The sequence below is a fragment of the Lampris incognitus genome, chromosome 18, assembly GCF_029633865.1.
Source record: "Lampris incognitus isolate fLamInc1 chromosome 18, fLamInc1.hap2, whole genome shotgun sequence".
NCBI classification, from domain to species: domain Eukaryota; kingdom Metazoa; phylum Chordata; class Actinopteri; order Lampriformes; family Lampridae; genus Lampris; species Lampris incognitus.
The window spans coordinates 22880839-22906752 of NC_079228.1; the positions used below are offsets into that span (position 1 = coordinate 22880839).

Here is a 25914-nt window from a genome sequence, read left to right on the forward strand (position 1 = left end):
CCAGTAAAAAAAGTGAAATTTAAATTTCTCTTGTTTTGTCAAGGTTTTTATCCAACCCTTAAGGCCCCCAAATTCCATTTTGGAAACCGCTTATTATTGGAACTGTTAAAAAAAAAGAAGAAAAAGGTCTGAGCAACGCACTTTTCAGTTCTTTTTATTGAGAGTAGACTTTGCACTGACAATTTCATTTTAAGTATTGATCAGACATCAAACATTACCTCCTTTCAAATGGACTGATTGGGAATGTATCAAGTAGAATCTATGAAAGTGCAATTTAATTTTAAGAATTGTATAATCATTGGCTGTTTGATTGCGGAGATATGAAAATCAGATGAAATACGAAAAAATGGCACAGCCCCTTCCACCGACGATACAAATAGAGTGCATATATATATATATATATATATATATATATATTAAATGAAAAAAAACCTTGGAATATAAACTGTGTGCAATATACCCCATTTTAAATTTCAACTGTAAATTAGTGTCAAAGCATAAAAAAATAGTTTTTGCGAAATTAAAATTGGGAACCAAGGAAAAACAAGATACAGACTCAGTGTCTCAACCATCAATCTTGTTGCACCATAACACCACCAAATGGGCAGAGTCCAATACAAGCAGCCTTTGCACCGAAGAAGACTTCATGACATATTAGCATAGTCTGCACGGTTGCCTCTTCAACACGTTTACATCTCTATGTTGCTCCTCTAGTAAGTGAGGAGATGGCAAGGCATAATTTCAGGACTTTGCCATTTGCTGTCAATTACACAACACCCACGTGCAATTTCGTGGATCACTCCAAACCTGTACGTCTGAAAGAAACTGAAAATGCATTTCTAAAATTTCCCATTACAGCTTAACCAAAGCAATGAATTGGTGAATGCGATGCATATTTGATTGCTTATCCCATCCTGTTCAGTAATTTGCTTCAAATTTGTGTTGTCTGTCTATTTAGAGGGAGAAACAAATTCAATGAAAAGCAGGGTTTGGGTTTTGAATATATGTCACTACATTTCATACAGAACATCAATGTTTGCCTTGCCAAAAAACACACACCCTTAAACACTATTGGTTCCCAAAGCACCTAAGCAAGTGTTAACACAAAAGGCAGTATTTTAGATTTGACCACTTGTGAATGAAGGATTTGAGCCTTAAAGTTTAAGATGGAGGCAGTAAAACTACCAAAGAATCAAAGGATATATTACAGAGTCATATAATGACGAAACCGACAGATTGCTTTTGAATAAAACTCAGATACACAAGTTACTGTGGTAGAAAAAATCCCATTCCTCCAAGTTATGATTTTCCACATAATATATTGTTTTGCATTTAAAGTCAAATTGAAATGTGTGTTTGCCAGCGAAGCAAAAAATTTGGATATTAGTTTGTGGTATTTGCCTCTGGTCTCTCGGGCTGCAAGGAACGAAGTGATTTGAATAAAGGGGATGACAGCTGAGAAATAACATGCATCTTCATCCTCAGCGTACACTGACTACACAAACAATAGGGAAACCTGCCCTTTCCTTGAAAAAGGGTGACCAGGAGAATTTAGGTCAAAGGTACAATCCCTCTTCAATGTTGCCTGTTAGAAGAGACTTTGATCAGTGTGGACAAGGGGGAAGAAACAAGTGAAAGAAGCATTTTAAGGCTTGATATAATTAAGACATGGGCCAGAGAATGGGAATAAAAAATATTATCTGAAGTGCCTTTGAATGGGATGTGATGGTAGATGCCAGGGCAGCTGGGTTTTCTTTTAAACTGGGCATCTAAAGGACATCCAGCCAACAGCAGGCCAGTTTACTGACAACAGCTGTCAAAGGTGGCCAACATGAACTCTGCAGAAGAAACAGACAGCCTAGTTAGTCAACTGATGTCAGCACAACAGTTCAGTAGTACAACGTTGGTACTGAAAGATGAACTAGACGCACAACATGTCCCCCTTTGACATAAATGCAGTTCATCCGACAAGGTAGAGTTCCACCTCAGCAATAAAATAAAATAACTAACAGCAAGTGTAGGTGGCTATGGGATGAAAACATTGGTCACTAGAGGGTTGACAAGACATTGCCTGGCCTGCTGAATTGTGTTTCCTGCTGATGGAGGACCAGGGTGTGGGGGTGTGGAGAGAACCACGATTACAAGCAGCCATAATGGTGCCAGTCAACATGTCTGTAATGGTGGTGGTACGATAGTGTGGGCGTATTTTTTATGACAGTGGGCCTCCTGAAAGTGGAGCAACACCACATGATATTTGAACATCATTACCTATCAGGTGCATCCCTTCATTGGAGCAATCTGTCAATCTGTGAATGGATTGTTTTCAGCAGGTGGGCTAAGATTGTCCAAGAATGTTTCTATCAACACAACATCAAATTCAGCTTAAAGAAGTCTCCGTTCCAGCTGCCAGATCTCAATCCAAACAAATAGCTGTAGTGAGATGGAACAAAGTATTCAGAGTAAAAATCAACCACATCCAGCCTATCTGGAGTCAGCATCTCACAATGAATGCCACAATAAATGGAGGCTGCTCCGAGGACAAAACTGGGTCTAATGCAATGTTAGGAAGATGCTCCTGACGTCTTGTTGACTCAGTGTATAACAACACTCAGATTAAGAGGGCTGTGTTGTAAATCATCTCTCATTCGCAATTCTACAATATATAATTTGAATGTCTGTATAAAAAAGTGACAGCAATAATAAATACCATTAAATAAAACAAAAATCAATTAAATATGATTAAAATAAAAGGCACATTCCCAAGAAAGAATTTGATCTTCATCAGTTTAAAAAAAGGAACAAAGAGATAAAAGAATGACAACCAAACCTCAAACATCTCCTATCCTACAACGACTATCAATAGCACACTGTCATAGACATCAGTGGTGGAACAGATATGATGAAGAAAATGAACCCAATTTCAAATAGTGCCAACATAGTCGGCATACCAAAAAGCCTGATACCCAGCCTTTAACATCAGTTTCCCATTTCAATGTCAAAAAACTTTAATGTTCTGGTCGATAATCCATACACTTCATGTATGGATGACAGCTGATCTCTTGGAGTAAGGCTAAAAGAAAACTGTTTGGAATGGGCAGCAGGGTGGCTCTTTCAATTGGATGCACCTGGTTCAATTCTCCATGGCTCTGCTAAAAATGTCCTTAAACAAGACTACATCCCTATTAGTGATGCTCTCCAGCTGACCCTGTACTCTTGACTTCCCTGTGGGTTGGGGCAAGCAAAAAAAGAAAATAATTACAATAATAATAATGTCACAAATGTCAAGATGAACAAAATGCACTGGCAAGGTGGAAAATGATCAGAGCTGTGACTCCACTGATGCTTACAGAGCAGAAGAGATAGCGTTCCCTTTCTCTCAGCCTGCCAAAAGTAGAGATCAGTAGTGGCTGGGCTCTCTGTCGAAGCAGGCACAGTGTGCAAGAAGGTCCAAAATTGGAATTAGTCCCTGTGATTGTACAGTACGCTGTGTCAGCTCTAAGGTTACAGTTGTCATATCTCGGGCCTTGGAGCTTTTATAGGGCTCATGGTTGGGTCGGAGTGGTAATCGAGGGTTCGGCCATTGTGGACCATAGCTAACGCTTGGAAAAAAGTTCAAGAGGCAAGTTTGGAATTTGAAGTGGTCAGCACCAAAGCTACACCCATGACAAATGACAAGACCAACTCAAACACAGGAGGCAGTAATAATAAATAAATTGAAAATAACATGTTTTAGTGTTGTGTCTGTGTAAGATATCAGTAGCTTTTCACTGATACACTCTCAGTTCTGAACACTGGTTTGAGTGTCGAAGAATGATTTGTCAGTGTCCACACTGCTCATAACAGTATCTTTACTTGACTAAGCGCTCAAGGTTTTACAGCCTTTCTACATAATAGTAAAATACTTACAGCAAACTCTAGTCCCAAAGAACAAGATTTTCACTGAGGTGTCACTACACCAACTATTTCTTCTTTTCCACCTCTCAACATTTGTTGACCTCTCTTAGTCTTCTTCCTTTTTTTGCCTTTTTATTCACCAACTTCTCTACTTAGCTAAACCCTCTGTCTCTCTCCTGGCTTTTTGTCTTGGTCAGTCAAAGTCATACTAAGTGTACTTGCTCCTCCCACTCCTCAGGTGATGAGTCCTCTGGCAACTGAAGGTCTTGGTTTAAGTCTGTTTCTCTGGTCAGGGCTGTGAGAGCTGGGCCATCTCCAGAGTTGGTGTGCAAGCGTGGGTGTGCGTCCGCTTCGTCCAGCGACAGGTCTGCCGCACACCCTGCTCCCACACACTCCTCATGTGCCTCCCTGTTTTCTAGCTCTAGTGTTGTGGGCCTCCAGGTTCCTGGGCCCTCCACAGCCCCAGCAGGAAGGCAGGGACTGGTTGTCCCTCCTCTCATCTCAGGCTCTCCCTCCGAATGCTGCCAGACCAATGCTGGCGTGACCTCCCTAGAGGTCTGGCTGTCTGACCCTGTCTCTGTGACTGTGTCAGGTGAGGAGGTGGTCTCCGTGGTGGGGGGTGAGGGGATGAGGGCCAAGCTCTGAGGGCTGTTCTGGGGGTTAATGTTATGGCTGAACCAGGCCATGATGTTGTCCAGCAGCTGGGCACTGGCCGCCGGGTCAAGTTGCTCCAGGCTCTGGGGGTCACTGGGGGTGAAGGCACCCCCGGGGGGGATCACTGGTGAAAGTAGGAGCTCTGGCTCCATCTCTGGAGAGGGGAGGCACAACTGGGCAGGGGGCTGGGGGGCTGAACAGAGAGTATGTTCAAGTGCGTAGGGGGTAGTCTGTTCGAGGGTGTGCGAGCTAAGACATTCAGCGTGAGAGATGTAAGAATTGTCATGATTTGGGGCACGTTCATAAATGCCTGTGTGATCTAGATTACAAGAATTGGGACAGGCAGGGTTTGGGGTGTGCTGAAGTGCAGAGGAACCGATGTGTTGTTCAGGCTTCGAGGAGTAATTACCTTGGTGGCAGTGACTCTGTTCCTGGCTGTTGTAGCTTGGCTCTGAGCTTAGACTGGCAGCAATATGGTCAAGTGAATATGGGGCAGTCGTTGCATTTGGATCTTGAACATGGCTGTAATCATTGTTATTCAGTCCTCTGGTGTAAGGAGTGCTGAGCGAACTATGGTTGTACGTAGGGTGTGAGTATGGCTGGTTCTGTGTATGGGCGTCAAAGGTGTTTGTGTCTAGGTCATAGGGAGTGGTAATATCCCCTAGCTTCATAAGGCTGTCTCCTAGCTCCAGCAGCTCTGCGCTGAGGGATGGAGGAGGGAGAGGGAGAGGGAGAGGGAGGGGGTTGGAGGATGGTGGGTGGGGGGCGGAGTCTGTCCTGACAGGGGGGCGAGGTGGATCCACGATGGATGGGGGCAGGGAGGAACGTCTGGCCTTTAGAGCACCATCTGTGTTGTGGTAGTCCAAAGCAATGCCCCCTAGCTCTCCTCCAACACCCAGCCGCCTCTCCTGTCCTCTGTCTGGCTCTAGCCTTTCATCCATCCCTCTGTCCATCCCACCTTCCAGGCTTCTCTCTCTGCGGGACTCCTGAAGGGATAGCTGGATAGCTAGCAGAATGTTTGGGTCATCCTCATCCAGGGAGCCTAGAGGACGCCTCCGGCCTTCGCTCCTCTCTGGGCCTTCTGGAACAGCACAAAGGTCAAAAAGCCGCAATCAACGAGACCATAAAAAGATCAGTGGAATAACTGCTCTTTGTGTGCTCACACTAGACCAGATCCATAAAGCAAACTTATAAAACCTTTTTTGCTTCTTGTCTGGTTTATTGACTGGTTCCAGGTCAAGTATAGAAGTAAGGTATGGGGCCTGACTGGGGTCCACAGTATGTGCTAATATGCATGAGTGCTACACACACACTGCATGTTCGTAAAATAGTATTGAATAGTGAATTTGTACACAAATTTCTGATAGTCATGTGGAGAATTTATTTTAGAAATAAATGTGAAAATTTTAGAAAAATTAGGTTCAAGGTAAAAATAAGGGCCTTTTCACACCTGAAAGTCCGAACCATGGTTCATGTTTTTGTTGCATTGTATACATTTGATCCGGTTAGTTTTGGTTTCACATTGCAATTATGCAAGCGCACTAAAGAACTTTACATGACATACACTACCGTTCAAAAGTTTGGGATCACCCAAACAATTTTGTGTTTTCCATGAAAAGTCACACTTATTCACCACCATATGTTGTGAAATGAATAGAAAATAGAGTCAAGACATTGACAAGGTTAGAAATAATGATTTGTATTTGAAATAAGATTTTTTTTTACATCAAACTTTGCTTTCGTCAAAGAATCCTCCATTTGCAGCAATTACAGCATTGCAGACCTTTGGCATTCTAGCTGTTAATTTGTTGAGGTAATCTGGAGAAATTGCACCCCACGCTTCCAGAAGCAGCTCCCACAAGTTGGATTGGTTGGATGGGCACTTCTTTGAGCAGATTGAGTTTCTGGAGCATCACATTTGTGGGGTCAATTAAACGCTCAAAATGGCCAGAAAAAGAGAACTTTCATCTGAAACTCGACAGTCTATTCTTGTTCTTAGAAATGAAGGCTATTCCATGTGAGAAATTGCTAAGAAATTGAAGATTTCCTACACCGGTGTGTACTACTCCCTTCAGAGGACAGCACAAACAGGCTCTAACCAGAGTAGAAAAAGAAGTGGGAGGCCGCGTTGCACAACTGAGCAAGAAGATAAGTACATTAGAGTCTCTAGTTTGAGAAACAGACGCCTCACAGGTCCCCAACTGGCATCTTCATTAAATAGTACCTGTTAGAGCCTGTTTGTGCTGTCCTCTGAAGGGAGTAGTACACACCGGTGTAGGAAATCTTCAATTTCTTAGCAATTTCTCGCATGGAATAGCCTTCATTTCTAAGAACAAGAATAGACTGTCGAGTTTCAGATGAAAGTTCTCTTTTTCTGGCCATTTTGAGCGTTTAATTGACCCCACAAATGTGATGCTCCAGAAACTCAATCTGCTCAAAGAAGTGCCCATCCAACCAATCCAACTTGTGGGAGCTGCTTCTGGAAGCGTGGGGTGCAATTTCTCCAGATTACCTCAACAAATTAACAGCTAGAATGCCAAAGGTCTGCAATGCTGTAATTGCTGCAAATGGAGGATTCTTTAACGAAAGCAAAGTTTAATGTAAAAAAAATCTTATTTCAAATAAAAATCATTATTTCTAACCTTGTCAATGTCTTGACTCTATTTTCTATTCATTTCACAACATATGGTGGTGAATAAGTGTGACTTTTCATGGAAAACACGAAATTGTTAGGGTGATCCCAAACTTTTGAACGGTAGTGTACCTACGTCTTGTCATCATCACCTACGTGGGCTGTGTCTCCCTATATTTAACATTAATTGGTTTGTAGACGGGCGTGCGTCTGATGTCGGCGTGTTGTCAACTCGGTGGGTAGCCTTCTATCGCCGTTTGAATTAATGGAGGAAAATGAATGAAGAGATTAATTTCGTTGCCACTATAATAATATTATGGCATTACTACCAGTAAAAACACCTGGAAAGTGTCGGCATTTTTATGAGTTTTTTCCAATTGACATTTTATAATGTTGTCGGACCATATTTCAATTAAAAACTTGGTCTCCTCCTCTCTCCATGTGCTACCACAGCTCATTTTTCCTTTTTTCCGGTTCTGACAATAGCCTGCTGGAACTTCCTGTAATTGGTCTGAAAGTCCAAATCATCGTTTTCACACTAGAAATGAACCGAACCATGGTTCAGTTTGATCTGGTCCGAGACCACCTCTTTTTGTCGGACCAAGGTTCGCCTGTTTGGTCCGGACTGTGGTCCAGGGGAGGTTTCACACCTGTAATTTTTGGTTTGGATCAAACTGAAAAGTCCGAAAGTCTGGACCAAACGAGATAGGTGTGAAAGAGCCCTAAGACTACCTACGAGAGGTTTTAACCAGCCCCCCCCCCCCAAATCGTGACCATATAATTATGGAACTCAGCCCATTCTATCCTAACCTATATATCGACATTACACAGGTGCTAATAACACTGTGTGTGCTGTGCTCTGGACCTGTACTGTCACTCCTCCTGCTGGTCTCTGGTGTGTTGCTGTTGCTCCGGAGGCTGTGCAGACTCAGCATGTCTCCTCGGCGCCGCTGCCTGTGTCTCCTACGGTACTGGAAGTCAGGGTACTCCTGTGGAAACAGTCATTCCTCATAAGTTTGAGATGGGCACTCTGAGTTTAGTGCCTCAGAGATATGTGCTTAGTCAGCAAAGTGGACAAAACAGCAAGAAATGAGGCTGCATTTGGTTTCTTATGGTAGAGGAGATACCAGGTCTCTGTGCGTGTGTTACCTGTGTCTGCCTCTCTCTCTGATCTCCTCCTCCCAGTAGAGAGTGACGATTCAGCATCTTAACACACATAAGCAGACTAGGTTAGCTACAGCTTTTGACATGTGCATGCCTATTACTTGGTACAGAGGGGGGCCGCTTAACCCACATTTTGGGAAACAGCATCTTTGGCATTTAAGAAACCGTAAAGCATAACTAAGAGTTATTGTGTTAGGGTACGATGTGATAGATGCTAGCTGGTCTTACCTCAGGAGAGGCAAAACCCAGGTACTCCCAGTCCCAGGACCCTCCAGGGAAGCTGAAACACACACGCACACACACAAGAACATTTTCTGGTGTCCTGGTAGCTGAATGGCTACAGCGCATGCCACATAATTGCCAACATCCTTAGCTCGATTCCAGCCAGTGACCTTTGTTGCATGTCATACCCATCTCTCTCTACCCTTGTTTCCTGTCTGCCATTTCACTGTCCTCTATCCAATAAAGGCAAAAATACCAAAAAAATAAAAAATCTTTAAAGAGCATTTTATCATGAAGCAGTACTTGACACAGCTGACTTAGTACCCCCACCCTCACCAGGTACCCTTCATTCTATCCAACTTTTCTCAGATGATAACATTTTTTTCTGCATCTTAAGTTTCATCATTGCCCAATGTCTGAAGCAAAGATTTGTAATGTAGGCATGTATGAAACCAGCATCCAATGTATAAATGAGTGTGTTTTTGTGTGTGTGTGTGCTTGTACTTCCTGCGGGGAGCCTCAGGAGAGTCGTTAGGGGCCACACCCCGGGCAACAGAGGCCAAGAACTCCTGTCTCTTCTGCTGTACCAGGCGGGCTGCACTCATTATCTTGTGGCAGGGGGTCCTCAGGTAGGGGCGGTTCACCTTCTGGGCCAGGTCCTCCACCACCATCTCCAGGTCCGTCTGAAAATATACACATACACTACAGGCTCAATTCTATCTATTCAGGGTCAAAGTCAAAAATGGATTTGCAGAGCCCTGAGCTGTGTATATTTTGAATAAATATGGAAGGTACATTACGTTAACCTCCAGTAGTTACATAAAAATGCAAAGTAAAGATTTGCCATGTGAAAGCCTTTAAGAAATTACTTTGTTTCAGTCACTGCTACGTCATTTATAATATGTGACTAGAAAACAGAGCTGCAATCACAAAATAAATCCTTCAGTTGCCAGATTGTGAGAATAAGTGAGGCAGTTCCCTTACAAGAATGCCATACAATACTTATATACCACTCACCCACAGGTCCTTTCAATGAGAGATTTTTTTTAATGGAAATAAGACTTGTCAGATGTATCTAATGTTACCTGCATGAGCTCAAAGATCTCTTTCTGTGTGCTGCCTTGCTGCAGGAAGAAACCGTAGGGGTAAGAGCACTTTAGCACGCGCCGCGTCTTCAGCAGTTCACACACACCATCCTCAATAAACCGTGTGTCTGGAGGAGTGCCCTCACCTAGACGCGCGCGCACACACGCGCACACACACACACACACACACACACGCACACACGGTCAAACAAACAGACCCACAGTAGCCCTGGGTCCTTGGTCATGCTCAGGGCCAGTAAAAGCAGGTCAGTCAGTACTTGCTTGCACATCCTCATTTTAGTGATGTTTATTTTCAATTTGTCACTTCAAGCTCCTTTACTGAGCCATACCAGGATTAGAGTGCGTTAAGCCGGTGTCCAACGCTGCAGTTTTGGATGTCTAATTAAATTGCATGATATGTGACAGTTACACCATGTTATTTAAATACAATCAAAGTTATATTTGATTGCATGCATTAAACAATTAACATAATGCATTTCATTCAATATTACATGTGTAGTGTTCTTTGGCAGTTATAAAAAGGCTATATAAAGCATTTGTAGGACAGATTTAAGGTAGATTAACGAACATGTAAAGAAGAAGCAGGTTGCAGGTGCATTTACTTTACTAGATTTGCTTGAGGATGAACAAAAACAAAGACAAAAGAGGGAAATTGGTTGAAGAAAAGAGAGGACAATGTACCTTCTCATATGTCACTGATGGAGATTTCCTAATTCCCATTATCTAGCTATTAAATCTATAGATATCTACAAACCATCTATAAATGTGACCAGTCAGCCAAAATGATAATGATTTATTGTTTGATGACATGACATAGAATAACGTTCTTGTTAATATAAACTTTGCTTACAATTTCATGTAAATAAAACACAATATTTGGTATGTTTTAAGTTTTGATATGATCAGGGAGAGCTATATTTTGTCGTTGTGCATAAAAAGATTGTGGAAACAAAGGCATTAGGGCAATGGTATTCAGTTATGTACCATTTGTATGCAGGTTTTCTTTTCAAACCAACACCAGTTGATTTTACCAATTAGACCTTGTCTGGTTGTAGTTGTGTTAATCAGTCAGTGAAATCAGCTGGTACAGTGTTGGACTGGAAAGAAAACCTGCATATACGTGGCACATACACATGAGATATTGTTGATTACCACTGCACTAGAGGCTCAAAGCACGGCTCTATATGCATCCCTTTAGCCGCTGGGAAGGCTTTATCACAGTCACCTTGGTGCTGACAAACAGCTCATGACTTTCAATATATTCTGACACAATTCTTCCCAACAACAGTACAGAAACCAGTGCAGGGGAGACTTACGGCCAATGAAGGCTCTGCTTAGCTGCTCCATCTTCTCTTTGGCTGTTTTCAGCAGTTTCTGCTCTAACTAACAGAGGAAGAGAAGACATGTCAAATCCTGTACCGGCATCAGTTTGATCAACTGTATGCTTTCAACAAGCATAACAGTAATTCAGCAGTTAAATCCACCAGCGTATAAAAAGTGCTTTTTTCAGAACAGCCCCTATAAAATACCATGTGTGTTACCTTGTAACTGTGTTCGTGATTCTTGAAGCGGGTATAGTAGTGCATGAAGCGGTCCAGTTCTTGAAAACTCTTGTGCTTCTTTTCTGCCTGTGACAAAGCAACAACTCAAGTTAAAAAAAAAAGCCTCATCTGTGTGTGTGTGTATGTGTGTTATGGATGTGAGTGTCACTGTTTCTTTATGACCACAGGAACATGTCTTTTGATGAATACATGTGTATCTATATTTTTCTGTTTGGCATGTATGTATGTTTGCATGAATGTGTGTCCTCTGTGTGTGTGTACCTCTACAGTCATCTCCTTAGACTGCTCTTCCAGCTGTTGGATGACCTCATACCGGGTGCAGCGGTAGTAGCCTCCAGTTGATGAGCTGTGCTTCTTCCATTCCTCCAGACAGATCCAACAGAAGTCATACTTACACTGAACAAGGAGAGAGAGAATATGAGACAAAGAAAGGAGACAGAATACAAAGGATCGGGTCTAACGCAGCATAAGTAATTTGATACAAGGCATCCTCATAAAACAAACTAACAACATGTATGTTGGAATAAACTCAATTTAACCAAGAATAAACCATTACAAAGATGCTGAATTATCATTTAGCATATTATATATAACAATATATTTGCAACTAATAAAATACAGCTTGCAGATTAATGTACATGACTTCAATCATCTTTAAAACATTGCTTTAAAAAAAGCTTTTTGCCCATTGACATTTGGTTGTGTGTCTGTGTACCTTGGCACACTGCATGTGGTTGCAGCCCTCATTCTTCTGAATGGGTGACTTGCAGTTGGCACAGGGTTTGGAGTTGGTCAGTAGCCACAGGCAGTTAGCAGCATCCTCGTAAGCCTCACTCACACCTACCACTGTGGGTCCCACACAAGTGTGTGCAAACATACAACATGCTTTAGCAGCGTCTTGATAGGCCACCAAAGAGATTTTTATTTGTCACGTACACACAAGTACAAGTCCCGAGTGCAGTGAAATGAAAAAAGGTACGAACTCCGAGATGTGCACACAACAAAGTACAACAGGTACACACGCATTCCAATTTGCAATATACAATTTACAATCAATTTACAATTACACAAGACTTACACTCCTCTGGCTTCATTTCTGTGACTTTGTGGAGCCAGTTCCTCCATGTCTGACAATCACATGGCTCATGGGCCTCGCCAAGGCATTCCCTGTGGGGAGGCAGAGAGAAGGAGAGAAAAACAAAGAGAGGGGGAGAGAGAGCGAGAGAAAACAATGGGGAAAATGGAACCCCAGGCTCAGAATATAAGCGTACTTTGAGGCTAAAGCAAAAGAGCACACAGGTGCGTGTAAATTGTATGTGTATAATGTATAATGTTTAAGCAATGAACAGTTGTGCCATGTGGCAGAATGCTTCCACGACACAACAAACAGTTGCGGGGGAAAACAAAGTAAATTTGGTGCATGGGTTTCCATGTGTACCAGCAGAATAAGTGTCCCTTTCCACAATCCACTGCTGGAGAGGGCAGCAGGGGGAAGCTGTGAGGATCACTGTCCCCAGGGCCTGGCCTGGTCAGCCGGACTGCCCTCTCACAACGCACCGCAGGACACCAACGAATGGCAGGGTTGTTCTCCACAAAGGCCTGGAGGAGAGGGGAGGAGAGAATAAATGGAGTGAGAAAGCGGTGACAAGTGAGGGGGGATAGGAGTTATGGCAGAACAGCAGACAGAAGAAAAGGGAAAGCAAGTGAGAGTGAGTAATGAAATGAAAAGAAAGAGGAGGAAAGAGACAAATGTATGGACCAACAGAGAGGAGAGAAAATAGATTACAGATAGGGAGGGAGAAAGTGGGAAATGGAACATAACAAAAAAACAGCCCTGATAATGTGTGTTTCTACCTTTATGTCAAACTGTAGGTACCGCTGGTCCATCTCTCTGGACACTACGCTCTCTATCACCTGGACCGGCACCAGCTGATAGCAATCAAAGGCCGGGCAGAAGATGTTGTGGGCCTCGCCCTCCTGGATTTTTACATTAAGAAACCTAAGACATGCACATACAAGAAATTAGACACATGTTCAAGCATGCTGGAACCTTAGTATGCACATACAAATACAAGTACAAACACACACAGGTCCCTACCCTTCCCAACAGGCCCTGCAGAACTCGTGGCCACAGGACATGTCCACTGGGTCCTCAAACACTGAGATAGAGCACAGACAGATCCCACACTGCAGGGAGACAAAACAGACACACATAACATGTTAATATGCAAGTTACGTAGACATTGATAATCAAGCAATAATACCCGAAAGGTTATTCAATGCTCAATTTTCATCAATAAAGATTAAAAAACACCATTGCCATGTCTACATCAGTTCTATATGAACCGTATGCTGGATACCATTATCCAAAGTTCCATGACTGCATCTTTTGACTGCACAATCAAATCCATCCCGTCTGTCTTTGATTCTTTGGTTTATACAACTCTCATGGGTTAAAATGAGCAAGAAACTACAAAAATACAATTATATTTGGCTTGCATCTATACAACTGTTAAGCAGAGGCTTGCCTCACATTGCTTTTTTTCAAGTGAAAGAAGTAGAAGTGAGAAAACTTGCTAGAAAAATGGTAAACTTGCTACTCCAGTTTCCACTTGTTAAACCTGTCCTTGAAACAGTCACTCACACACAGCTCCCTGTAGTCTGTAGACACACACAGTGGTTGGAACACCTATCTGAGAGATCACACCACTTGTCTGAGGCTACTTTTTGTAAATGACAAGATTAATAATTTGCTTTGACAAACAACTTTGATAGATAATCTGAAGAGGCAATTATATAATCATAATGACTAATGACAATTTTATTTATAAAGCACTTTTCAAAACCCAAAGCTAGAAAGTGCTGGACTAAGAAGCAGTTTTAAAAAGGTCAGTCTCAGAGATTTAAAAAGATGATAGTTTGCTAGCCTTATTTACTGGGGCAGTAGACAGACTTTGTAGACAGACTGGACAGGGCAGTAAAAACACATGCTTTAAATATGTTCAAGCATATTTGGAACATGCTCAAATGGGAAATAAAACCGATGTTTTCAATTTAACTGTCACCACATTACACCTCAGTATGATCATATTAACCAGCTTCCAATAACACCAGAAAAATAAGTGAAAAGACAACGTTCAAACAATTTACTGCATTGGTATAATTTGTATTTGGTGGTCAATTGAGGAGAATTTATTCTACTTGAGCTGACCAGCGTTCTCACCGTGGCCAGGCCATCCTCCCCGGGGGTGAGGCAACTGTCGGTGGGGGAAGTGAGTGTGAGCGTGAGGGGTGAGCGGGGGGTCCTGGGCGTGCGGGGTGATGGCAGTGTGTCCCAAGCATTGTAGCCACTGGGTGGTGGGGTGGGCATGGCCACACCCGAGCGCTGGCAGCAGCCTTCGGCATCCGACATCCAGGCTTCCAGCAGCTTCTCCCTGTCCCAGTCTAAAGAAAAGGGCGAGGTTACAAACATATGCAGACGAGCAGGAAGAGAAGCACCAGTACACAAAGGACAAGCAGGGCCAGACCATCTTTCTACCTCTTCCTGTGAATATCCCTGTCAAGTAAACATTTCAAGCCCAGATTCCATTAACTCCACCTTTTAATTATTCGAAATTCCTAAATAAAGGCTGAGTGTAGTAAATTAACTGTCTTCTGTAGACACAAAACACACCGTGAGCTCGGAGCAGGGCCTCCGCAGTGAAGAGGGGGGCCTGCAGCATGTCTGCTGTCTCCACAATCAGCATGTCCTTCAGCCGACGCAGATCCTGGAGCTTAAGGCCCTCATAGGGCTGGAGGGACAAAGGGAGAGCGAGGGAGGGAGAAACGGAGGGAGAGAAATTAAGAGATATGGACAGAAATAAAGAGAAAGAGGAGCAAGAGGAGTGTGAGATAAAGAAGGTCAAAAGGAACAAAGAGAAAGACAGAGAGAGTGAGTGAGGCATACAAGAAAGTAAAAATGAGAGAGAAAAATACAGAAAAGGATAAGGGAGATTAGGGAAGGACAGAAAGAGAGAGAGAGAGCGTGAGAGAGGGTGAGAGAGAGAGATGGGGGGTGGTAGAGAGAGATTATATATTAGTATGGATTTGGCTGTGAGGAGTAAGATCAAACCGTGCTATCAGTAGGCTGCAGCCTCTGCTGCAGAGCTGTGCCCGGTCTCCTCCGATTAATTTGGACCACTAGAAATATCAGGCAACTTGGGTGTGCATGTGTGTGTCTGTGTATGTACTTTGAATAGCATGTTTGAGTTATTAGCACATGGAAGGAGGTCTTATTGGGGAAGTGAAGACATTTCATCCTGCCCCCTCTAGCTGGTAAAAGGAGAGGGATTTGTTTCAGGGTTAGAATTAGAATTAAGGTTAGATTCAATTCAGGAATGCAGTGGTGAATGTTGAGGTTATGCTCTGGGGAATAAATGTAGTCAATTGGAGGTCTTCCTCCATATTGGATGCAGGATGTGTGTGTGTGTGTGTGTGTGTGTGTGTGTGTGTGTGTGTGTGTGTGTGTGTGTGTGTGTGTAATGTTACTCACTTTTAATTTTGGAAAACATCTAAATAGGCCCTTGGCTTGAGTACAATAACAGATGTGCATGAAACAACAGCAAAATTTATTTTGCTAAATATGATTTTTTAAAGACATATCTGTAAACATGCGGATATCAATTGACTTTGTGGGGATAATTCATTAAATTCTTTAAAAATATTCCTGAACAGAACTGTAACACTTGGCAAGAATGAGCGGAAAATATCCAGTGATACAACCACTCAGCCAGCAGGGATATCATATCCCTTGTGGCGGAGAAGTAGTGGGCCATTTCACTCCTGCTTACCATCTATGGCATTTCACAAAGACAGTGGTGCAACTTAATCTCCAACTCATGTCTGTGGCTTGAAGAAGCACGAGCTATTCAGGTTATACATTAATTACAGCTCCTTCAGAATAGTGGTCCATGTAGTACCGCATGGTTGTTGGTCTCACCTCTTTAAGTCGGAGTAGGCCAGCGTCTGTGTTTGTGCTCTGGGTCGAGGCGGAGGAGAAGACCATCTGGGACTCCAGGCTGAGGGCCAGCTCCGTGTGTTGCTGCCGCTCAGCATGGTCGCATGGCGTCAGCTTGTCCTCATCCTCCACAAACAGGTCTGCCTCACTCTGGATTAACAGCTACAGAAAGAGCGAGAGGAAGATGGAAAGTCGAGGAGAGAGAAAGTACTGTGCTGAAGTATGAAGGATCGTATAGAAGAGGAATGTGGACTCCATCTCAATTTTTTACCTTCAGAAGAGACAACGAGCAAATTCCTCCTTCTGTCCATCTCAAAGACACACACACTTCACACCATCATTTATGATTTATCCCTTTGTCTTTTCCATCATCACACTACCTCTCTCTCCCTCCTTTGGTTGGTCACACACAAAAGAAAAACCTGTTTTTCAATACCTTGTTTCTTGCTCCGGCAAACTGTATCCTCTCTCCTTATCCTCACTGCATTCTGTTGTCAACACCGAGGCAAGAATCAACCCCCTTTTCACTTAAATCAATTCAGTGAAGGGAATTTTCTTACAAATCCAAAGCTGAGATTTCTCTTTACAATTTTTTTGCTAGGATGGTTGAGAATGACAGCACAGAACACAGAGAAAGGGGATGGATTTATTGGTAGCTGACCTTGCTCTCTGATCTCTCTATTATCATCCTATAAACTACAGTATGAAACGCCATTCTGAAATGGAAGTGAATTGATGCCGACCTCATTCCACTCCTTTTTTCTCTTGCCGTCTCTCACCTCCACACAGCTCTTCATACCAGCAGCGGCAGCATAGTGTAGACAGGTGCTGTGGTGGTTGTCGGTAGCATTGACATTGGCCCTCTCGTACTGACCTCTGTCCAGTCTGGCCCCAGTCCAGCTCAAGATCATCTGGTATAGGACAAGACAGACTTTTTTTGTTTTGTCTGGATCAAAGAATTGAATACCTGAGTTGTCATGCTATTTTTGGAGTTGGGAGAGCACCCCCCCCCCAAAAAAATGCAGCAATTTACAGAAAGCAATGCGCTCATTATTCATTTGTTTTCCATTTTATTTAGCGCCGCAAAGTCTGTTCACACCACCAATTCTGTTAATTAGCAAAAAGCATAACCACAGCTATGCAGCAAGTACTCCACACAGTCTGCCATACCAGCATCAAAACTGCTGTAGTCATCATGAAGAAAACTATTCAAGTCCATTAGTCTAACTAAATAGCACTGAACATTTTGAGTAGATGTATGGCAATGGCTAATAATTAAGTTGGCTAGTTGGGTGATAGAAGCCAATCCTAACTTTTGGTGCAAAATCGTCGTTGAGTATATTTGCAATTGTGACATGTAGTGACATATGAACAATGCTTTTGGTTTGTTGTTAGAAAACATAATTAACTTGCAAAGACTCAAGCTAAAATTAACCCCCCCAGGCACTAACCCTGATGTGTTCATATATGTAACTGTAGACGTCTTCTAATAGCTCTCATATAGATATGGGATCACAGTGATGTGAAGAGTTGTCTGAGATTTGTCTGTACCTGCAGGCAGTCTGCACGGCGCTGCTCGTCCCTCTGGGGTCGGGCCAGCCGAGGGGCAAACGCCCCTTCTGGCAGCAGCAGGATCTGCGGGCCCTGACACAGCACATGGAGGCACGTCTCGTTGTGCACGTTGCGCTTGTTTGGGTTTCCTTCTTTGCTGAACAGGAAGGACCTTGAGGTGGGGTTGGTTAGCAGAATGGATGGATGAATGAATGGATGGAAAGAAATGGGAGAGAAGTGAAATTGAAGAGTAAGCGACAGCGAGTTAGAGTGATGAATTGAGAAAGTGGGAGTGATTGGCAGATGGGGAGGAGAGAGGGAAAAAGAGCAGGCAGAGAGAAGATAGCAGGGGAGGGAAGAAAGAAACAAGAACAAATACAAGTGAGGGGTGTACAGGACAGGTTGATAGATGGAGCAATGGGAGGGGAGAAGATAAAAAGGATGTAGCAGTGAGATAAACTCCAAGAAAGAAAAACAGTGGGATTGAACGTGAAGGATGGAGGATGTAGAGAGAAGCAGAAGGGCATATATGAGGGAGGAAAAAGAAAACGGCAGAATATTGACCATTTCTGTTTAATATCTCCAGGATAATGGACAGGCGGGCAGGCAGGCATGCGTGCACACACACACACACGCACGCACGCACACACACGCGCGCGCGCGCACACACACACACACAGAATGATAAGTGTGCCAGTTGTGTAGTGTAAGCCAGGCAGTGGCTGCAGTTCTCAGGTTGGTAAAGTCTCTCTGTACATCAAGACCTCCATTTACTGATTACTTATCTCTGTTTCTCTATTCTCCAGCTCCACCCACTCTCTCATTTGCCTGCCTTTTCTCTTCTCCCTCTCCATCTTCTCAAAACCCTTTCCTCTCCCCTCCTCCGCTTGACCTTTTTCCAATCCTCCTCATCACCATCCTCTCACACCCTCCTATTTTCCTCTCTGTCATGCTTCCTACCACAACTGCAGTTTATACAGAAACCCCCCCCCAATTTGTTTCTTAAGTAAATATTACAATAAGAACCGAATTGTATCATAAACAGCTTTTCAACTTGAATTTCATAAAGCAAAGGGAAATGGAAATCCAAGATTTTATTGTGCAGGATTTGCAATGTTTTCTTTAAAAAGAGGTAACACCGAGGGCGGTCTGACAGGATGCAGAAGCAGAGCAGGCTAAGCTAACTGCTAGCTCATGCAGACCGGCAGTTCCGATAACACTGAGGGCGGTCTGGCGGCGGCCTCGTCTAGCCTTGACGGTGTTTTTAGTGTTGCCCTGTGGAGTGCGGGGAGGAGTGTCGAAGGTGTCTGGCTGAGAGATCTAGTGTTGGATCGGCTGGGAGAGCTTGGTCTTCTGCGTCCTGTGGGCCCAAGGACCACGCCCCTGACCGGAGTTGCGTCCGAAGAGGAAACACCGGAAGCAGGGCAGGCTTAGCTAACAGCTAGCCCATGCAGACCGGCAATTCCGACAGTCATCCTGGCTGGCGTTCGTTCTCCTGGACAGTGATTTTTTTTTTTTAGTTTAGATATATGTTAGTTTGGCTATATGTGTTCTTGTAGTTTTTGGACATGTTTTTGTCTTTGTGTTGCACTGCTGTGGGCTGGGGGAAACGATGTTTCATTTCATTTCATGTGCGCAAGTGCATGAAATAAAATGACAAAGTGTTTCCGATTCTAAAAAAAAAAAAAATCCGGCATCCAACTAAATTTAGAGACCTGACAACACCTTTTATTCACAGAAAAAAAATGGAAGATAGTTGAAGTTTGGAATTGATAACCTCCTCATCCTATCAGCCTCCCCCGACAATATCCAACCCTCAGCCCATGCAGACGCCCTTTAATGACAGAGTACTGTCGAGAAGGTCAATTCACCAGCAAAGCAATAATCACTAATCACTCTCCCCTCTGCTACAATCACCACCACACGGCCCGAATGGCCCCCGTGTTCTGGATGGATGGCTCTAATACGAGTCCATTTGAGGGAAAAGTGCTGGGAAACATCACAGGGTTCTCAGCAGCTGCCGAGCACCATAGATGCTGTTCAGGACTTAATTTGATCAGGGCAGCATAAGAAAGCCTCAGGGGAGGGTTAATGGTGCATTGTCCACGTGAACCTCTGAATTAGTCTGCACCACAGCCAAACAGAGACCAAATCTTGTCAAAGTTTTGCAGCGTGGAAGTGCTCGGTGGCTCACCGGGCTAAACTGGGACTCATCCTCCAGAGTGAGGTAGTCGGCATAACAGGATGAAAAAGCACTTTGCCAGCAATGGTTTTTGTTGGTGGAAGGGCCACCTGCCTCACAAGCTATCTCTCCCTCTTTTTTTTTTGTTGTCTTTTTGCTCTGTGATCACCCAATTCATACATCTTTTAGGGATATATAAACCACTATGTTCACCTCCTCCACACTTATCCTGAAAAAAATATGAGCGCAAATATCTGAAGAAAAAAAAATACACAAATCAGATATATATGATAGAAATGCTGTTTGCACTGACCCCATCTTCTCTTCTTGACAGAATATTTTGGCAGGGATTTGCCAGACATATATCTGCTGTCTCTGTCCAATCAGTTTGTTTGAACAGAGAGCTATTTCCTCTGATGGTTATCAGGAGCAGCGAGTGATGTGTCCACCCCCCCTTCCTTTCTGCCCTCTCTCTGGCCTATTATAAGTTAGCAGGAAGGGACACAAATAGACCTCCAATTAACTCTCTATGTAATATGCATGCACACAAACACAGCCATGCACACAATCAAATGGGCAGCTTTTTGATTACACTCACAGACGTTAATTAACCAGTTATTAACACACACTTTTTTCTAATATACACACAAACATATACACACACACACACACACACACACACACACACACACACACACACATTATTAACTGGCCTTTTCAAACAGCTTCCTCTGCCCTCCCCCCATTATCATGGGGAGAAAGGCCAAGAGAAAGGAGGAGTCTGAGGAAGAGGAGTTGAGGAAGGCTATTGAGTCTCTAAATTAGAATCAGAATCAGAATACTTTATTCATCCCCGAGGGAATGAATAAAGTATTCTGATTTTCTGCTGGCCATAAGCAAGACAGCCTAAAGCAGCTGTCTTGCTTATGGCCAGCAGCCTGATTACCCCCACAGGAGCAAAAAGACACACTGGAGGATGTGTCTAACTCTGGCTTTCAGGAACATTTTATTTTCCACACATTTGGATTTCTCTCAGTATCAACCAAGGGAAGATTTGTGTGTGTACATCACACACAGGTATGCTGCTCTATGTGTCCAAGTTCATGTATGTATGTGCTGTATGAATCTATGTGTCAGACATGCCAAGGGCTTAATAAGTACATCAAGACATGTGTATGCTTGCAAACACAGGCAAAGATTTGGTTATGTCAACATGGGCCTCATTCCTTGTGAAAACCAATCAGGTGTTCCATTGTGATGTTGCCTGTGTGTATGTCTTGGAGACTGTGCATGGGTTAGTGTCTGAATTCAACTGACTGTGCACAAGTATTGACTCCCCAGTGATTTAATGTGTCAATGATACTTGAGAAGAATTTTAGTTGTGTTCCAAATCCATTCAAGTTTTAATCCAAGATTAGGTTTAATCACAGGTTGTCACACATAATACCATCTCTCACATTGGTGGTGGCAGTAAACTTGCTTGCTGTACTGCTGTAGCCCAACTGAATAATAACACAAATGTATCTCTGTTTCACCTGAGCAGGCGGGTCATTGCATGGCGGCAGACGTAGTGCAGCGGTGTGTTGTGCTGGTACTGCTCTCCGTATGATGCGTTGGGGTCCAGGCCATCTCGAAACTGGGGGTTGCCCTCATACAGCTGCCAGGCCAGGGCTTCATCCCCGCTCACCACGGCCTTTCGAAACTTGGTGGCCGTGTTGCCCATAGCTTTTACCTTGCTGAAGGCCACCTATGGCAAGTGGTGACTGATGCCCGTCTGCCTAGCCTACGTAATCGCCGTCCTCCTCCTATCTTCTCCTCCTCCTCCCCCCCAGCACACAACAGGTTGAAGTTTAGTGCAACATGGTTCACTATACGCTCCGGTCCTGTAGGAGAGAGAAAGAGAAAGAGGAAATTAGTTAATGGGGATAGAGGTGAAGGAAAAGCAGCAGGGGAAGAAAGACAATAAATAAAAAGACAGTGAAAGAGGTTGTCGTGAGAGTTAGGGACAGGGTTGGACAGTTGCAGAAGTAGGATGAGAGATGGGGCAGCTCAATCAATCAATCAGTTCATTCATCGATCAGCCTGATGTGCTGCTATGAAGATATTAACTCAAATACAGGAGAGGAAAACGAAGGGATGAAACAGGAGTAAGAGAGAGAGATTTACAGAGCGGGTGAGTGAAGGACCAGGTTAATAATATCCAAGCAATCGATTGGTCAGTCAGTTGACTAAATGCAGTCAATATTACCACAGTTGGGAACAGTTAGCTTGGGTCTGCATAGTTTTTTTTATATCAGGCAGCAGATGTACTCTCCTGTTACAGGAGATACTTGATTTAAATTGTGTGTATGCAGGGCGCCCGGGTAGCGTAGCGGTCTATTCCGTTGCCTACCAACAAGGGGATCGCTGGTTTGAATCCCCGTGTTACCTCTGGTTTGGATGGGCATCCCTAGAGACACGATTGGCTATGTCTGCGGGTGGGAAGCCGGATGTGGGTATGTGTCCTGATCGCTGCACTAGCACCTCCTCTGGTCGGTCGGGGTGCCTGTTCAGGGGGGAGGGGGAACTGGGTGGAATAGCGTGATCCTCCCACATGCTACATCCCCCTGGCGAAACTCCTTACTGTCAGGTGAACAGAACCGGCTGGTGACTCCACATGTACCGGAGGAAGCATGTGGTAGTCTGCAGCCCTCCCCGGCTTGGCAGACGGGGAGGAGCAGCGACCGGGACAGCTCGGAAGAGTGGGGTAATTGACCAAGAACAATTGGGGAGGAAAAAGGGGGGAAAATCCCACCCCCCCAAAAAATTGTTTGTGTGTGTTAAAACAATGCAACCCTGGGCGTCAGGGTAGCATAGCGGTCTATTTCATTGCCTACCAACACGGGGATTGCCAGTTCGAATCCCCGTGTTACCTCCGGCTTGGTCGGGCGTCCCTACAGACACAATTGGCCGTGTCTGCGGGTGGGAAGCCGGATGTGGGTATGTGTCCTGGTCGCTGCGCTAGCACCTCCTCTGATCAGTCGGGGTGCCTGTTCGGGGGGGGGGGGACTAGGGGGAATAGCGTGATGCTCCCACACGCAACGTCCCCCTGGTGGAACTCCTCACTGTAAGGTGAAAAGAAGCAGCTGGCGATTCCACATGTATTGGAGGAGGCATGTGGTAGTCTGCTGCCCTCCCTGGCTTGGCAGAGGGGGTAGAGCAGTGACTGGGATGGCTCGGAAGAGTGGGGTAATTGGCCGGATACTATTGGGATGAAAAAAGGGAGAAAATTGGAAAATAAACTAAACTAAACTAAACAAAAAAACAATGCAACCCTCAACTGCCAAGACCAAACCAGTTTTGGTTTGTTCTCAGTGCTCTTTAACAAAGAATCACAAGAAACAAAGCCATGGCTACCACAGCCTACACTTCCAGCATTTTGGGGAAAAAAATTTTGTTTGACTACATAAATTCTGTTCTCTCTCTCTCATTTTTTTGTCTTAATTTCCGAATATGTTTAACCTTCCATTCTTTTGTTATATGACCCACAGTTTTCTGTAACAGACAAAATCATGTGCACGCAACAAAACTCACACAAAAAGTACAACCTCTCTAATGAGCCCTGTGTGTGAGCGCCTGTGTGCATCAGGCTGTTGTGGGTGTCATTACAGTCTTCATTCTATGGCCATCTGTCTAGCTCATACAAAGAGCCTCTTTTAGCTCAGCTACAGTTGGCCACTGACTGGGCTGCTTTGGAACATTTGAATACTGTGGCTGGCTGCTTCCCCTCTTCTCCCTCAATGTCTAAGAAATGACAGAGAGGGACACAGACAGAGGAACAAAAACAGTCAGACGGTTATGTACTGCCCCTACAGACTTAACCGCTGCTGATGTAAAAAAAAAAAAAAAGTCAAAATGTTATAAGTTCTGCTCCAGTGATGCCTGCAGTAGACTGGGCCATGTCCATGAGTGTATATGCCACGGTTTTGTGTGTTTCGAGGGGGTACTATAGTTAATAGGTCAGTCTGTCTGCTTGGCTCTCTGCTTTGTGCACGGTAGTTTACTTCCAGTTCACTTCACCCCAGTCTGTGTCTCGGCCAGTGTCGCTCTCTCTCTCTCATACTAAATAAGGACAGACAGTCCAGACATGGAGGAACTTTGAAGTTCCAGAGATCTTCAAATCAGTTCCTTATAGTGACTCTGCTCTTATCTGTTATTAAAAAGAAGTCTCTGGTTGTGTTTATTTAGAGGCCATACAGTGAAAATCCAATATAGCTAACATATTACATTCAAAATGTTTAAGGGTCCTCAACATAAGTAACTTGGTCTAAAATGATCCCAAACAACGGTTGCAGCACAGCCACAGACCTTAATCTGACTTCACCGGTAAATCCAATTTTAAAATACGAGTCCTCAGAACACCTTAATTAAAACAAAAAAATCCAAAGTCATAACACAAGAGCCAAAGTACTGAAGACAAATACTGAGCACTTGTAGATCATACAAGTCGATTTACAGAAAAACACATTACGTTATTGAATATGAGGAAAGTTAGTTCCAAGATACAAGAAAACAGTTACATGTGACTGATTTTAGAACAAATGAACCTAGTTCAAGCTCTCCTGAAAATCTTAAACTTGCCGTTTAATCTACTCTTCTGCAAAACAGGACATTAAGTATGATAAAATGGTTTCCCAATGAAGTGCACGTACGAGTATTCAAAAGTTGAAAGACGTACGCTACTGCTGTCAAAAGGTGCCTGACTGAAAATAAACTTAAGCATCTTGGTCAATAAATATATGGAACTTTATTACTGGGGTAATACAAGATGTTCACTGACAATCCATCTGAGATAGAATGACCCAAGTTAAACCGAACATTAAATTAAAAATGCTACAGATGCTCCACGAAATACAGTCCAATTTATTTTCAGTGTTTCACCACTTAATTTGCCCAAACTAGCAGGGCCAAGCCTGTATTACTTGCAATTAAGGTCAGCCCTCGTCTGGGTAGTCCTGTGGAAGTGTCGGTGTGAAAAGAAAGACACAAACACAAACACACACACACACACAAAGGCACCGGTCCACTTCTCTCTGCTTCTCTGCATGCGGCCCCACAGTTCAAACTCTTGTTCGACAGCGATAGTCTGCTCATTTGTCTGAAACGCAAGGCGGTCGTAGCATGGCCATATACAGACTACGTGAAAATACTGCCAGTATTTCGGGTTCCTCTAGTTTAGGGCTGTGGTGTTGTGATGTTGCTACGGGCAAACGTCAGCAACGGGCGAACCGCGTCCCGGGTTAGCAAGGTTCGCGTTAGCTCGTTAGCCTTAAAACCCACATATTTTGGGTCGACGTTAGCTCGTTAGCCTTTAAACCCCTATCTCGGGTTCCCGTTAGCTCGTTAGCCTTCTTCACCCCGTCTGCGGGAGAGCCACGGCGGTTTGCGACTGACAGCGTCGAACCTCCGCGCCGAGCGTTTTTACTTACACGGTCGTTTTTAATTGGTCACTAGTTGCACATCCAGCAACTCGTGTGAGGCGTACGCCATTATCCTCGTCGAGTTTCGCATCCGGCTCGCCAGCTGGACCATCCTCCCTTCTCCCCTCTCTCTCTCTCTCTCTCTCTCTCTCTCTCTCTCTCTCTCTCTCTCTCCGTCCGACCCCCTGATCCGCCACTCGCCGCTGAAGACGATGCTGAGACCAGGGAGGTGGGCTAGAAAGGACCGCTTCTGTTGTTGTTGCTGCCAAAAAGGAAAAACACTACTACGCATGCGCAGTGGTGAACGTCACCGGAGGGCTCTCGTCTAATTGGCCAACGGTTGGGTACGTTCGTTTTTCCGTCTTCGGCGAGCGACCCCCCTCCGCGACAGCTTTCGTCGGGTTAAGAGTCGCGCTGGGGGTACCCCGGTGGCTCACCGGGTAGAGCACGTATCAAGGCTAAGTCTTTACCGCAGCGGCCGAGGTTAGAATC

The 25914-nt window shown here is 44.1% G+C and overlaps 1 protein-coding gene across 2 annotated transcripts; it reads right to left on the bottom strand.

Moving 5' to 3' along the window:
* Nucleotides 1-138: 138 nt before the first annotated feature.
* LOC130128740 (ankyrin repeat and IBR domain-containing protein 1-like) lies at nucleotides 139-25675 on the bottom strand. 2 transcript variants are annotated; one of them, XM_056298449.1, is made up of 21 exons: nucleotides 25432-25675; nucleotides 21499-21846; nucleotides 17782-17953; nucleotides 17010-17141; nucleotides 16213-16392; nucleotides 14908-15025; nucleotides 14458-14678; nucleotides 13333-13421; nucleotides 13089-13233; nucleotides 12673-12833; nucleotides 12313-12401; nucleotides 11950-12080; nucleotides 11496-11630; nucleotides 11214-11300; nucleotides 10989-11055; nucleotides 9652-9797; nucleotides 9071-9249; nucleotides 8573-8624; nucleotides 8330-8386; nucleotides 8046-8169; nucleotides 139-5629 (listed from the first exon to the last, which is right to left on the bottom strand). In XM_056298449.1, exons 2-21 carry the CDS (start codon nucleotides 21684-21686, stop codon nucleotides 4098-4100), a joined length of 4005 nt encoding a protein of 1334 aa, XP_056154424.1. In that variant the 5' UTR covers nucleotides 21687-21846; nucleotides 25432-25675; the 3' UTR covers nucleotides 139-4097. The 2 variants fall into 2 exon arrangements, with proteins under 2 accessions (XP_056154424.1, XP_056154423.1); XM_056298448.1 differs by having other exon boundaries at nucleotides 14446-14678.
* Nucleotides 25676-25914: the final 239 nt, after the last annotated feature.

What these genes read in the sequence shown, in the direction of transcription:
- LOC130128740 (XM_056298448.1), bottom strand. Translation starts at nt 21,686, where the DNA reads ATGGGCAACACGGCCACCAAGTTTCGAAAGGCCGTGGTGAGCGGGGAT. An exon ending in TGGCCACGGTGAGAACGCTG is followed by an intron (nt 13,422 to 14,445) that starts GTCAGCTCAAGT and finishes GTCTCCCTGCAG; the next exon opens with TGTGGGATCTGTCTGTGCTC. An exon ending in CAGGAGGAGTGACAGTACAG is followed by an intron (nt 5,630 to 8,045) that starts GTCCAGAGCACA and finishes GTGCTGTTCCAG; the next exon opens with AAGGCCCAGAGAGGAGCGAA.